The sequence below is a fragment of the Moschus berezovskii genome, chromosome 16 (genome assembly GCF_049115385.1).
Source record: "Moschus berezovskii isolate FMDL1 chromosome 16, NW_MosBer_1.0, whole genome shotgun sequence".
Classification (NCBI taxonomy): Eukaryota; Metazoa; Chordata; class Mammalia; order Artiodactyla; family Moschidae; genus Moschus; species Moschus berezovskii.
Window position 1 is genome coordinate 53,730,138 of NC_142475.1, and position 13,474 is coordinate 53,743,611.

Here is a 13,474-nt window from a genome sequence, read left to right on the forward strand (position 1 = left end):
GAGGTGGAGGTAATTGGGCTTCCTTGTTTTACAGAATAAAGGTGAAGCCAGCTTAAATTTTTAAATAGCCTCACATTTTTTTCTTTAGGACATTTTCAAAGTGTATATTTTAAGGCTCCTTTCTGTAATCAGAGATTGTTCTAGCCTTTAACATGGGTCAGCAGACTACACCAGTGCCTGTTTTCTGTTGATGAAAATTTATTTTATTGTGTGAACTTACCCCTTCCCTTGTGTTTGTTCATGACTAGGTCCCCCTACACAGTCGAACCTAAGTGGTCCAGTTACTGTGTGGCTCAAAAGACTAAAAAATTACCCTGTGGGAATTCCCTGGCAATCCAGTGGTTAGGACCTGGCGTGTTCAATCCCTGGTCAGAGAACTAAGATCCCACAAGCTTTATTCCATTCATGAGTTGTCTTTTCACTTTCTTAGCCTCATTATTTATAATGCAAAAGTTTTTAATTCTGACCAAGTTCAATTTATCTTTTTTTCATTTGTTGACTAGCTTTTGGTGTCCATTGCCTCACCCAGGGTCACACAGGGCTTCCCTTGTGGCTCAGCTGGTAAAGAATCCGCCTGCAACACAGGAGACCTGGGTTTGATCCCTGGGTTGGGAAGATCCCTTGGAGAAGGGAAAGGCTACTCCCTCCAGTATTCTGGCCTAGAGAATCCCATGGACTGTTTAGTCCATGGGGTCACAAAGAGTTGGACGTGATTAAGCGACTTTCACTTTCACTTTAGGGTCACAAAGATTTACTCCTGAGCCGCCTTCGAAGAGTTTTTATCGTTTTAGCTCTTAGGTTTAGAGATATAATCCATTAGAATGAATTTCTGTGTATGTTGTGTGGACAGGGTCTGGCTTCATATTCACATGTGGTATCCTGATGTCCAGCATTATTTGTTGAGAAGACTGTTACCCGTAATGAAATGTCTTCACACCCTATATCATTCTTTCCAACTAAGCTCTTACAGAAAATTGTTTTTTTGTGTTCTTTTTTACAAAAGGCAGATTCACCAAAACAATCAAAACACTATTCATATGATGCTTTGTTGATCTGTCCACAGCCCAGCAGACCTGGTTATCCCAGTCCGAGGTCCAGTGAAGGATTTTATCCCAGCCCACAGCACATGGTACAGACCAATCACTACCAGGTATGCATCCACTCCCGGCACAGGATGTGTTCTTTTGATCTTCACATTCAGAGTGGGGAAGTACATTATATGTATTGATACTGATAAATTAACACGTATATGTTTGATTCCATTTGTAAGATGTGTTCTTTTGTTCTTCACATTCAGAGTGGGGAAGTAACATTATACATACTGATATTGATAAATTAACACATACGTCTTTGTCATCAAACAGATGACCAATTCTCTCCCAAGCGCCAGGTTTCTTCACCTTGATAAGAACAGCGATAGGGCATTTCCCGCAGGCCTTGAAAGGCTCCTTTCACGTGGTTGGGAGTTATATAGAAAAACTGCCTTAGATGGTTTGAGATCTCTTTGTTGTGAAAATTCATAAAGTTCTCTGGCAGTAATATATCCTTTCTGACTGAAACACAGTACTGGTAATAGCATGTCATGTTTAGTAAAATATTTTTTGATTAAAATATTCAAATAAACTGTGAGAGCTGCCTATATAAGTTATTTAAAAGTTTACTCTGTGTCATCAGTATGGAATTTTGGTATAAATCAGCGCCTAGAGATCTTCACTGAAGGGTGTGTTGATGTTTGGAAATTCAGACTCGACTGCACTTTATCTCGTTAAAAAGTAGCTGACAGTCCTGCCATCCAGAAGCAGCCTGATGAGTTAGGGAAGCGAATTCAGATTCCTTTCTCTCTCCTCCTTTGGACTGAACGAGAACTGTACAGAGAAACGCCTCCTGCTTCCCTTCTGCTTTGCCATTTCTCTTCACGTCCAGCTAAACGCTCTTTCTCTGACCGCGCCATCACTATCAGACTGTGCAGCTGCGTCTCTCCCACCACCTGCCCTGGTTCACGAGAGGACAGGCCTGTGGGGGTCTTGTTTCTTCTTCGCTGGGGGCATCATGGTGAGCTGGGCAGGAAGGGGCCTGTAGAGCGACAGCTGAGCTGTGTTTCTGGCCTCCTGTTGCTTCTGCATCCACGGATGGTCTGCGCTCAGCATTGTCACAAGTTTGCAAAGGAGAGAATGTGTCAGAGTGTGTGCTTTCCTACTGTACATTTGCACTGGCCATCTAAGCCAACAGATGACCTTTCTGGAGGCCACAGTTTGAGAGTCTATTTCCTTGCTTTACTGGATTCTAGAGGTACCTGCACTCCTGACTCGCGACCCCCCTTCTCCCATCTTCCACACCCCAGTATCTCTCTCACCCTTCTCCAGTAGTCACACCCCCTTTTCTGTTCCCTTCTGCTTCCCACTTGCATTTTAGGGACCTTATGGTCTCCTTGGGTCCACTGGGATAATCCAGAGCAACCTCCCCATCCCAGGAGTCCTGACTTATAATCACATCTGTGCGATCCCTTTGCCGAGTAAGGTGTTCACAGGTCCCAGGGATCAGGCCTTGGACATCTTTGGGGAGCTGTTTCTCTGCTGCCACACTGTCCTCTGCAGTCTTAGTTACTTCCTGTCACCTGGAAGCAGGACTGTGCAGAAGCCACACTGTGTCAGAGCGTGACCTGGCCGCTTCGCTCATCCACAGGTCTCTGGCTACCCACATGGAGTCACAGCCATGGCTGGCAGCATCTACCCAGGTCAGGCATCTCTCTTGGACCAAACAGATTCGTGGAATCACAGACCACAGGAGATATCCATGTGGCAGCCCAGCATGGAGGTAAATTGGATGTCCTTGGGCTTTGCCTTGTTAATTGATGAGGCTGTACCCAAGACACCTTTCATTCTGAATCCTAAGATTTCTCGGTTTAGATGACCTGATTCTAAGATCAGATGCTCTCTGGGTCTGTGAATCTTTTTAATTAAAAGATGAAGAGATGCTACCATCATTAGTCCATTCATTTGAAAAACAGAGCCCTCCATGAGGCCAGTGGACAGATAGAGCCTCCAGCTCAGCCACCCGTGTAAATTTTTACTAAGTTTTCCTGGTGAAACCAAGAACCACTCCTGTAATATTAAAAAACACTTCTTTGAATCCAAGAACGTCTGTAGTTGTCAGCTATTCATGTTCTTTTCCTTGGAGTAAACATGCCTTACACTTCATAACATGCATGTGTCACATTTAACCCTCCTCCATTGTTTTCCTTCCAAATCGTTTCCACTTTTTTTTGCTCTATTTAATGATGCATTCTTTGCACACATCTTGAATTACTTCTTTAAAATAGATCCCTGCAAGAGAACAGTTGTATACCTCTTAAAAGCTGTGTCACCCACGTTAACCTGAAGCCTGAGGAAAAGTGACTCCCACAATCAGAGCATAAGAGAGCCTATTTCCACCACCCTTGCCGTTCTGCTTAATTTTTTTGGAAAGACACAGAAAAGCAGTAAGAGTACCATGCATGGCCACCTGAGAGTGACCCTCCTCACCCCCCCAGGACTCGGCGGCGCTGGACTTGCGCGGCCTCGGGCAGGCGCTGCCCACGCACCTGATGGAGGAGCGGCTGATCCGGCAGCAGCAGGAGATGGAGGAGGACCAGCGCTGGCTGGAGAAGGAAGAGCGGTTTCTGGTAACTGACGCGCCGGGTGCTTCCACTCCTTGAGCCCTGGGGCACCCGCTGTCCCGCCAGATGACGGCAGGGTTCATCTTGTCCAGAGTAGCAGCGTTTGCTCCCTCAGACTTGTAGTAGTGGGTCGTTTGCTTTTCCCAACTGACTTTTTCTGGATAAATTTCTAGGATGTCCGCAGTGGCATTGCGGACTCAGATGTAGAACTGTTTCTGTGGCTTCACATGACTGCCACGCTCACACAGAAATGACTTCCGCTGAAGTGGCCACTTGCACACAAGACACTGCCTCTCACCACTGCAGGCTGGTGACTAGACGGGCAGGCCCCGGTCTTGCCTTCCTGGGTCCTCGAGTTCACGGACTGAGGGGCATAGCCCTCCGCCCACACACCTCTGGGATTCCTGGCAGGAAGTGTCTTCTTGGGACAGCTCTTGCCAACAGGCCCTCAGAAGTCCCTGGGGACAGAGGAGTGGTGACAGCGGTCTCTGCGTGTCATGGGGTCCTCAGTCTCCTGAGCCCTCCCCCGTTAGTCCTCCTTCCTGAAGTAGCGGAAGAGAAGGATGGCTGGATGGAGCAGGACTTGGGGAGCCGTCGTCACACAGCCCCACACCCGGGGGTCCAGGGCTGGTCCCTTGGGCCATAAACATCCCCTGGGGCCTCTCGTCACCCTCTGTGCTGAGGGACCAGACACCATTGATGAGGGGGATACAGCTGTCTTCAGGACTCTGGGAGTCCTTCAGGCACAGAAACACTTTAATCAACAGCCAGTGGTTTATAAGACAGCCTGTTTTCCCTCATTGATTTGTATTTTAAAAGTGAATGTCACAAACTCTCCAGATTAGGCTGAATGTATTGCAGTACCGGTGTCTGGTCTGTGGTTGTTCCTAGGGGTTGAGGAAGGCCGAGGCTGTGAGCTGCTCTGAGTGGGGGGAGCTGGGGGCACTCTGTGGAGCTGGGATGCCCGCAGTGCCCAGGTGCACACAGATCGGGGTTTCAAGGCGGACAGGCCCAGGAGGCATGCTCAGCCTCTCAAAGAGCTGGTCTGTGGGGAAGCGGACTGCCAAAGCCCAGCTTTGCCGTCTGAGTGATGGCAGGTGTCTGGAATCAAGGCTGGAGACTCTGCCGGCTGTCACTTGTTGGGTTTGTTCCTTCTAACTGAGATAACTTACATACCACACACACACAGATCCTAGGTGTACAGTTTGATGAGTTTTGATAACTGTGTAAGTCCATATAACCTACTGTCCGTACATAGAACTTTTCTGTCACTCCAGTAGCCTCCAACTCATGTTCAGGGTCCATTAATGAATCGTGTAAGCTACACCACGGGGTTCCAGTCAGTGCCGTGTCCTATGATAGGCGTGGTGTCGCTGTCCCGTGAACTCATGGCGTTTCCATCGTTTGTTCCTGACGCTTATTCCTCCCTAACAACTTTGTGATCTCCTCTAAGCCCACCTCTTGCCTCATTGAATCCCTGCCTGTTCGTTCAGAGTCTCCCTCACTGACAGCTCGGTGTCTCATTCTCATTGACTGCTGTGTTAGTCGCTCAGTCGTGCCCGACTCTCTGTGGCTCCTCTGTCCGTGGGATTCTCCAGGTGAGAGTACTGGAGCGGGTTGCCATTCCCTTCCCCAGGGAATCTTCCCGACCCAGGGATCGAACCTGGGTTTCCCGCATTGTCAGCAGATTCTTTACCATCTGAGTCATTCTTAGTTATTATTTTTGTATATGAATATGCATTGAGTTTTAGGAAATTACCTTGTATATAACAATATTTATCACATGAAATCTTTTTGACTGATTTCCTTGGACTATCTGAATGCACCATTGTCACTTTTTAAAAACATTTTTTGCCTTCATTTTCAGTTACGTATCTCATATTGCCTGTGAACCATCTCTTTCCAACTTTTCTATTAAATAACTTCTTGCCTGCTTTTCTTCCTTTTATTTTTAAAGTTAACGTCTGTAGTAGTTTATTAAGTATAATGTTGGCTTTATATTTCAAAAAATAACTTTTTAAAACCTTTTAAAAGGTTTAATGTGATGAAGTGTCTGAGGCATTTTACTTGGTTTTATGCTGGAATCACATTCCAGAGAGGAGTCCCCAGTAAGTCATGGTTGACATCCTTTTAAGGTCCTGGTTTATCTTGTTCATGATGTTTCATTAGCGTTTCCTGTTCATCTTCGTAAGCAAGAATGGTTTATCATTGTTATTGTTATGGTTTCAAAATCAAACAGTGTTGGTGCTGTGAGACAAGTTGACTAACTGCTGCTGCATCAGCTCTGGGTCAGGTAGCTGGGTGGGGGTGGGGGAGCTGAGAGCAAGCAAGCCGTCAGCCTGGGTGACTGGTGGACAAGGCGCAGCCCCACCGACCGGGGAGCAAGGCGAGGAGGTGGGGGAGTGAATGCCACACCTGGCCTCTCTGCAGTCCTGTCGCCTCCCAGCTGCATCTCCTGCCCCAGTGTGGTGACGTTTCTAAAACGCTGATCCTGTCCATCTCTGACTCAGAGTCTGCCGGTGGCTACCACCAGGTGACCACCCGGGGCCCTCCATCCTTCCTGCTGTCCGGGGCAGAGAGGACGGAGCCTGGGGAGGCGTGCAGCGCCGGCCTGGCAGCTGAAGGGCGTTCCCAGGCAAGGGCACACCGAGTGCCTAAGCCTAGACTCGGGTTAGCTGGATGAGGGCTTAGAGACCTAGTTGTTGTGACCCACATACCTGTTTGCCATTTTACGCTTTCACGCGGTCATCTGTGAAGGAGCTATCCTGTCCTCTGTAAAGGGCAAGAGCACTTTTCTGTCGGGTGGAATTGAGGATTAAGCGTGTAACCTGTGAACAGTGGAGAGGGGAACGGAGCACACCATTACCTCTCCAAGGGCTTTTCTATCAGCCGGGAGGTGGTGCTGCTGAGAGTCTGGATTCCTAGATTGTGCACCTCAGCCAGAATACCTGCGAGCCGCTCCCAACCGTTTCTTTTTTTTTCCCCCTAAACCATTATACACCTGATACTCGAGTAAAATAAAAAGCAGTTACTAGAAAAAAGGAAAATGTTTTAAAGATATAGAAACTTTTATTATGAGCTCCAACAGACCTAAAAGTTACTAGATTGCTCTAGAAATTTCTGAAGATGGTTGTCCTCTGCTTCTGTCTCACCACACCCTGGTACCGACAAGTCTTTCCTGACCTGCCCTCGTCCTCGGGCTGTGCTGGGTGCAGAGCTGCCATGCCATTCCCGGAGGTCAGCTTGCATCCTGGTGGAGGAGTCCCCTTCTTTGAAAACTTAATGTTGCTTTGTCAGTAGTGATTCCCGGATTGTTTTCTAATAAATCAGAATCAGCAGCTATTTATCGAAGCATCCAGTTTTAGGCCCTACCTCGTTGTGTTAGGTGATTTTATCGAGCACTTTGGAGAGTCGCGCATCCCTCAGGTCCCTCCCCCTCCGCTGGCACACATTTGTCAGGGTGGCACACTCTTGCCTGGAGCACAGGGCCGTGACCTACAGTGGGATCTTGGTGGCATGTCCCCACCTCCTTCTCTGATGTCATGCAGCCCATGCAGTTTCTGAGATGGCTCCACGGCGGTGAAAGCTGTCCTGCAAACTGGCCAGAGAGAGCCAGCAGCCTTGACTGGAACCTCAGTGAGCCGGGCGGACCTGCTTTCCTCTTGGGTGCTGCTTTCAAGGAGAGAAGCTTTGCTCCCTGTTTATTTTGCTTGCTGTGCGCACAGTCATTCTCTAATGCAGGGCTGTGCTGAAGGCAGGGTTTTAACTTTAAAATGAGAATGTTTTGAGTATATAAAAGCCGTTTTGTGTTCTGAGAAAGGAAAGGAATGTTGGAGCTGTTTTCCCCCTCGCGGCAGAGTCAGCTAACGGGAGTGAAAGATAAGTGTCAGGATGGGGTCAGGGGGTCCCAGAAGGGACTCTGCTCCCAGCCAGGCCACAACCTTTGTGTGTCCTCCATGGTCCAGGTCTGAAGACAGGGTGGTGCATGGGGAGAGGACTTCAAGTTGGAAGCCTTCCTTCAGCACATGTTTGCTAAACATCTCGTACGTGCCCATTTCTGTGCCAGTTCACTTCGGTTGCGTCCAACTCTTTGCATCCCCATGGACTGCAACACGCCAGGCCTCCCTGTCCATCACCAACTCCCAGAGCTTTCTCAGACTCATGTCCATCGAGTCGGTGACACCATCCAACCATCTCATCCTCTGTCGTCCCCTTCTCCCCATGCCCCAATCTTTCCCAGCATCAAGGTCTTTTCCAAGGAGTCATTTCTTCACATCAGGTGGCTAAAGTATTGGAGTTTCAGCTTCAACATCAGTCCTTCCAATGAATATTCAGGACTGATTTCCTTTTAAGATTGGCTGGTTGGATCTCTTTGAGAGCCCAAAGGACTCTCAAGAGTCTTTTTCAACACCACAGTTCAAAAGCATCAACTCTCCAGTGCTCAGCTTTCATTGTAGTTCAACTCTCACATTCATACATGACTACTGGAAAAACCATTTCTGTTCCAGGTACTTACTTAATCCTTGTAAGAAACATGCGGGTGAGGAGCTGGATCAGGAGAGGTGCAGCCCCTTGTCCACGGCAGCTTAGCACCCGTGTGGTGAGAAGAAACAAATGTTGTGCCATGCAGGGAAGGGGCGGGGGAGTCACAGCAGGTGGCACTTCGCTTGTTGACTGGCCGTGGGTTTTCAGTGAAGTCCAGCAGTGTGAGGGCACAGGGCTTCATGGACAGAGGCAAGCTCAGGACAGGCAGCCTGGCAGCTGACACGCTCAGCTTTTCGCATGTTCAAACCTTGCGGCTCAGTAACTCAGCTCTTAGAAGCATGTGCCTTTGAACGGCTCAGGAATTTAGTCAAAGGTTTGTGCACAGAGCTGTTCACCCAGATCCTGTTTATGCAGGTGAAATTTTGAAAATGGCCCAGATGTTCAGCACACAGCAGGTGAGCCGTTTATTATGCTTCACACGTACGTGGCAGTCTCAGTGCTTTGCCAGCATTAGCTTGCTTAATTTAGACAAGCAGCGAGTGGTGTCACCTACAACCCGTGTTACAGATGAAGAGGTTGAGGCCCAGGCCACACAGCTCGAGGGGGCAGGGGCCTGACCCAAATCCCACGCCCTCCGTGCATATGTTGCTCTGCTTTGGTGGCATTTTCTACTCTGAGGACAGTGGAGGTTGAGTGCTTTTTTTCCTTTGAGAATGAACTCGTACATCAGATGGCTAGTGTCAGAACCCAGGCTTCCACCTTGTTTTGTGTGTGACAACATTCACACTCTGGAATACTGTACAGCACTGTCCCATGTTTGCCAGTTTCCACTGTGTAATGTCATATGAAGGCTACGGAATTATATGACATGGTTTCACTTTTGAAAACGCATTGAAGCAAAGCGAGAGACAAAGCTCATTTATCCGTCACCACCTCTGACAGGCGCTTGTGGCTAGTGTCCTCAGTGCCATGCCCTCATCAGGACATTCTTTCCCTAACAAGGGTAGTTTCTCCTGTATGGTCTCTGCCAAATACAGGGTTTCTGAAAGAGACGGTGCACTGGCAGAGACCAGGAAATGAGTGGTCAGCCTGGAGAGGTCAAGGGGAATGTACCCTGAGATGGGCTTTGGCCAGTGTGTCTGGCACGGAGGGGCAGGTGTCGGTGTGGCTGCCTGTGGGCTCCGTGAAACCCACACCGTCATGGTACAGGCTGGGGCCACTGCGTGGCGTTGTTTTCGTGAGGAGGAAAACACCCTGACAGCATGTGGCCTACTTTGTTAAGTCTTCTCTTAGTGAAATTCGCCCACTCTTATTAAGTCGAGATTCCTCTGTCTGGTTTCGAATTCTGGATGCACCATGGGGTGGGGGGTACCCCTCATCAGACCATTTGCTGGTTTGGCAAGACAGCCAAGTGGGAATAAGCCTCCACCTGCCGGGAAGACGGCATTGGTGCCTGCCCCCAGGGCAGGGGTTTCTCAGGAGAGAAACTGCGCTGCTGGGGAGAGAGGTGAGGCCCACATCTTCATGTGTCGCGTGGGGCAGGGCACAGGCCAGTGCTGTTGGCTGTATATGTGTGTGGCGAAGGCGGCTCTGCTGAGCCCTCTGGCCTGCACTTGTCATCTCTGGGCTTTGAGAGTTTTTCTGAAACTGCGCAACTTTCAACTCTGCAAGATGCCTAGTATAGAAATACATCAGTGGTTTTCAAGCCATGAATGAAACTGTGTGGTTTGCTCTTGTTTCTCCAGAAACCTGATGTGCGGCTCTCTCGAGGCAGCATTGACAGGGAGGATGGAGGTCCTCAGGGCCCGGTAAGCAGCTGCCCGCGTCCTCGTCAGGACCTGGACCTCTTTGTGTCATGGGATGTCCACGCTTTTTAGTATTTGTCGTACAGAACACAGTGACTCATTCCATAACTGAAACCGGCATTCCCGCCAAGGTTATTGGAACATACAGTACACAAAATTTCTCCCCCATTACTAATACAGTCTTTTCAGTAGCAAGCTGAAATACTGAAATACGTACACACGTTAACAGTTACTACAAGTTGTCATCTGGCCAAATATGTATGCTCTTGTTTCATGTTTTATAAAAGTTTCCACAGTCACAGAAAATTTGTTCAAGCAGGAGATTTTTCTCCTGGATGTTGTAGGAGAAAATGCCTGAAATTCTCTTTGAAGACCTAGCTTATTATTATTCTAAATATATTTAAAGCCAGCTAGAAATATTACCTGTTCTTTAGGGGAGAGTAGTTAAAATTATTTTATTAGGATTTCCGTCAGTGGATATCTGGTTAAAATAAAGAAAAAAATAATAAAAAAAAAACTTAAAGAAGTTCCCAGTAAAAAAGGGAAAGTGCCACTTGCTGGGTAATGGACTTAAGGAGATAAATTTCCACCCTAATAAGGCTTCTGGGTAGATATAAACCACTTCATTTCTAGACACACATGCCTGGCTACATACATACGTACATATGTACATACGTACATGAGACCAGGTTGTCAGCCAGCTCCAGGATGCATAGTTTTCCCTAGTCTAAGCTATAAAATCCAGCTCCCCTAAGACCTGGCCCCTGGAAGATGTGACCAGTCACCAGCACGTAAGGGTTTGGCCTTTCCCATCACACACACACACACAGTGGGCTGTAGAGTGTTGGGCGTTCACACACACACAGACACACACTCACACACACTCACTGGGCTCTACGGACAGAGTGTTGGGGTCTTCAGTCCACATGTGCAGAATCACATGGTCCCCCGTTTAACATCTCCATACACAGTGCTTCTTCCTTATGTTGGAAAGACGACATATGCCTGAAAGCATCTTCCTCTAAGATCAGGAACACGACGAGGATACTGACTTTTCTCACATTTATTCAACATAGTATTGGAAGTCCTAGCCACAGCCATCAGACAGGAAAAAGGAATAAAAGGAATTTAAATTAGTAAAACTGTCACTGTTTGCAGATGACATGATATTGTACCTGTTCTGTTCTGTTCCGTCGCTCAGTCGTGTCTGACTCTTTGCGACCCCGTGGACTGTAGCCTACCAGGCTTCTCCATCCATGGGATTCTCCAGGCAAGAATACTGGAGTGGGTTACCGTTTCCTTCTCCAGGGGATCTTCCCGACCCAGGGATCGAACCCGGGTCTCCTGCATTGAGGGCAGACGCGTTAACCTCTGAGCCACCAGGGAAGCCCGATACTGTACCTAGAAAACCCTAAAAATGCCACCAGAAAGCTATTAGAACTCATCAGTGAATTCAGTAAAGTTACAGGATAAATTAACATACAGAAATCTGTTGCATTTTCATACACTAAGAATGAACTATCAGAAAGAGAAATTAGGGAAAGAATCCCATTTACCACCACATCAAAAAGAATAAGATACCTTGGGATAAACTTAATGTACAGAGACCAAAGACCTGTACTTTGAAAACTGCAAGGTGCTGATGGGAGGACCTGAAGACAGCACAAACGGCTAAAAAGATCCACTGTGGGTTTGGACTGGGAGCAGGGGCGTCTTGAAAATGACCAGTGCAACCCCTGTCAGAATACTGAAGGCATTTTTAACAGAACCAGGACAGATACATTTAAAATGTGTATGGAAATACAAACGACCCTGAGTAGCCAAAACAGCCTTGGGAAAGAGGAAAGCTGAAGGAATCACCCTTCTTGGCTTCAGACTGTACTGCAAAGCTGCAGTAATCAAAACAGTGAGGTCCTGGCACAAAACAGACACATAGGTCACTGGAACAGAATAGAGTAGCCTGAAATAAACCCCCCAACTATGAACAAGCGGCCTTCAGAACAGGGAGTGTTCAGTGACCTGGTGGGAGCCGCTGTGGTCCTGGGTGAGGAGCAGCTGTGGCTGTGGGTGCTGTCTCACGGTCCTTATGTTTTAAAGAAGTGGGTCTCTGCTCAGTAAAAAGCAAAGCACCTTAAAATACTTGTATTTTAACCAGTTTATTGTTTTACAGTAAGCAAGGCAAGTCTCTCTTCAAAAGTAGGGATGCTGAACATACTTCTTTTCACTCAGTCAGCCTAGGATAGGTGGCTCTGATTGCAGCTATCGGCACGGCAGCCTGGACGAGGGCTGGTCGTCTGTGTGCCTGCCTGTCTGTCCTGTCCCTGCCTGGGGTGGTCTGGCTTCCTGGCTCAGCCTGAGGCTAGTGCAGAACAGATAGGGGTGTGCCCCCAGGTCCTTCAGGTGACAGTGACAATGCAGATGTCCCAGTGCTGTGAAACCTCCTCGTTGCTGTCCCTAGTGGCACCCCTTCCTGTAATGGGGGTTGGCACATCCAGACACAGGCACAGTTTTCACTCTCCTGTAGGCCAACTGGAGACGTCTGTGGACATAATTTCTTTAAAGAAATTCTGAACTTGTGACCGCCCTGACCCCACACCCCGTGGATATTTTGTGCTTATTAACCTAACTGCCCACCCCCACCCGAGGCCATGCAGGCAGGCCCCTCCCGCGTCTCGTTGGTCTTTGCACCCAGGGTTTAGCGCAGGTGTCCAGGGCGGTGGGCAGAGGGTGGGTGGGACGGCCGTTGCCTTGTGGTACACCCTACTGCACTGACCCTGTGTCTTTTTTCCCCACAGACTGGAAACCAGCACATATATCAGCCTGTGGGCAAACCAGGTAAGTTAAGAAATGGATTGCGCGTCACACAGTTTGTGTAATTTGGAGGGAGTGGGTTTTTGATGTGTAGTTTCTTAGCTTTGGAATGCCTCGTGATGTGTTCACGCTTCTCCCGCTGCAGACCACAGCATGTGTGATGTTTACCAAATTCAGCCCACGCCTAGAGTACTAGAAAACAGGAGTTACTGCTCTAATGCGTCAGAAACGCCCCGCCCCCACCCCCGCAGGGTGCCCTCTCTGAGACTAGTGCCTGTTGTAATAACTCCGTTTGTTTGGCAGTCGTTTCTATTCTTTCCATTAATGGACGTTACTCAACGGGGCTCATTCCTTTACCAGATCCTGCAGCGCCACCAAAGAAGCCGCCACGTCCCGGAGCCCCTGGACACCTGGGCAGCCTGGCCAGCCTCAGCAGCCCTGGGGACAGTTACAACGAGGGCGTCAAGGTGAGCGCCTTTCATCCCAGGTGACAACCCTGCAGTGATGTGTGGGTGGGCAGGCTCCTCCGTTGGCTTCAGACCCCGCTTGGAGTCAGGACCAGCTTTACTGGGGACTCTTTTCTGTGTTCTCTCACGTGATAGTCCAGGGCCTCAGTCAGATCCTATCTAAAGAGTGTTTTCTTATCAGACAGGATGTTTCTTTGAGGTGAAATGCTAGGATACCTTCTGATGGTAGAGATGAGTTGAGCCCGATGCCT

The 13,474-nt window shown here is 48.5% G+C and overlaps 1 protein-coding gene across 30 annotated transcripts in view; it reads left to right on the forward strand.

The window, feature by feature from the left end:
- PTK2 (protein tyrosine kinase 2) overlaps nt 1-13,474 on the forward strand; it is a 198,530-nt gene that overhangs the window by 176,036 nt on the left and 9,020 nt on the right. For 27 of the 30 annotated variants that reach the window (XM_055431796.2, XM_088844826.1, XM_088844829.1 and 24 more), the window contains 6 exons: nt 1,064-1,150; nt 2,683-2,814; nt 3,530-3,661; nt 9,886-9,948; nt 12,741-12,780; nt 13,117-13,223. In XM_055431796.2, coding sequence (XP_055287771.1) covers nt 1,064-1,150; nt 2,683-2,814; nt 3,530-3,661; nt 9,886-9,948; nt 12,741-12,780; nt 13,117-13,223 — 561 coding nt within the window. The remainder of the gene's footprint in view (nt 1-1,063; nt 1,151-2,682; nt 2,815-3,529; nt 3,662-9,885; nt 9,949-12,740; nt 12,781-13,116; nt 13,224-13,474) is intronic. The other 3 variants (XM_088844834.1, XM_088844840.1, XM_088844838.1) reach the window with 2 other exon arrangements.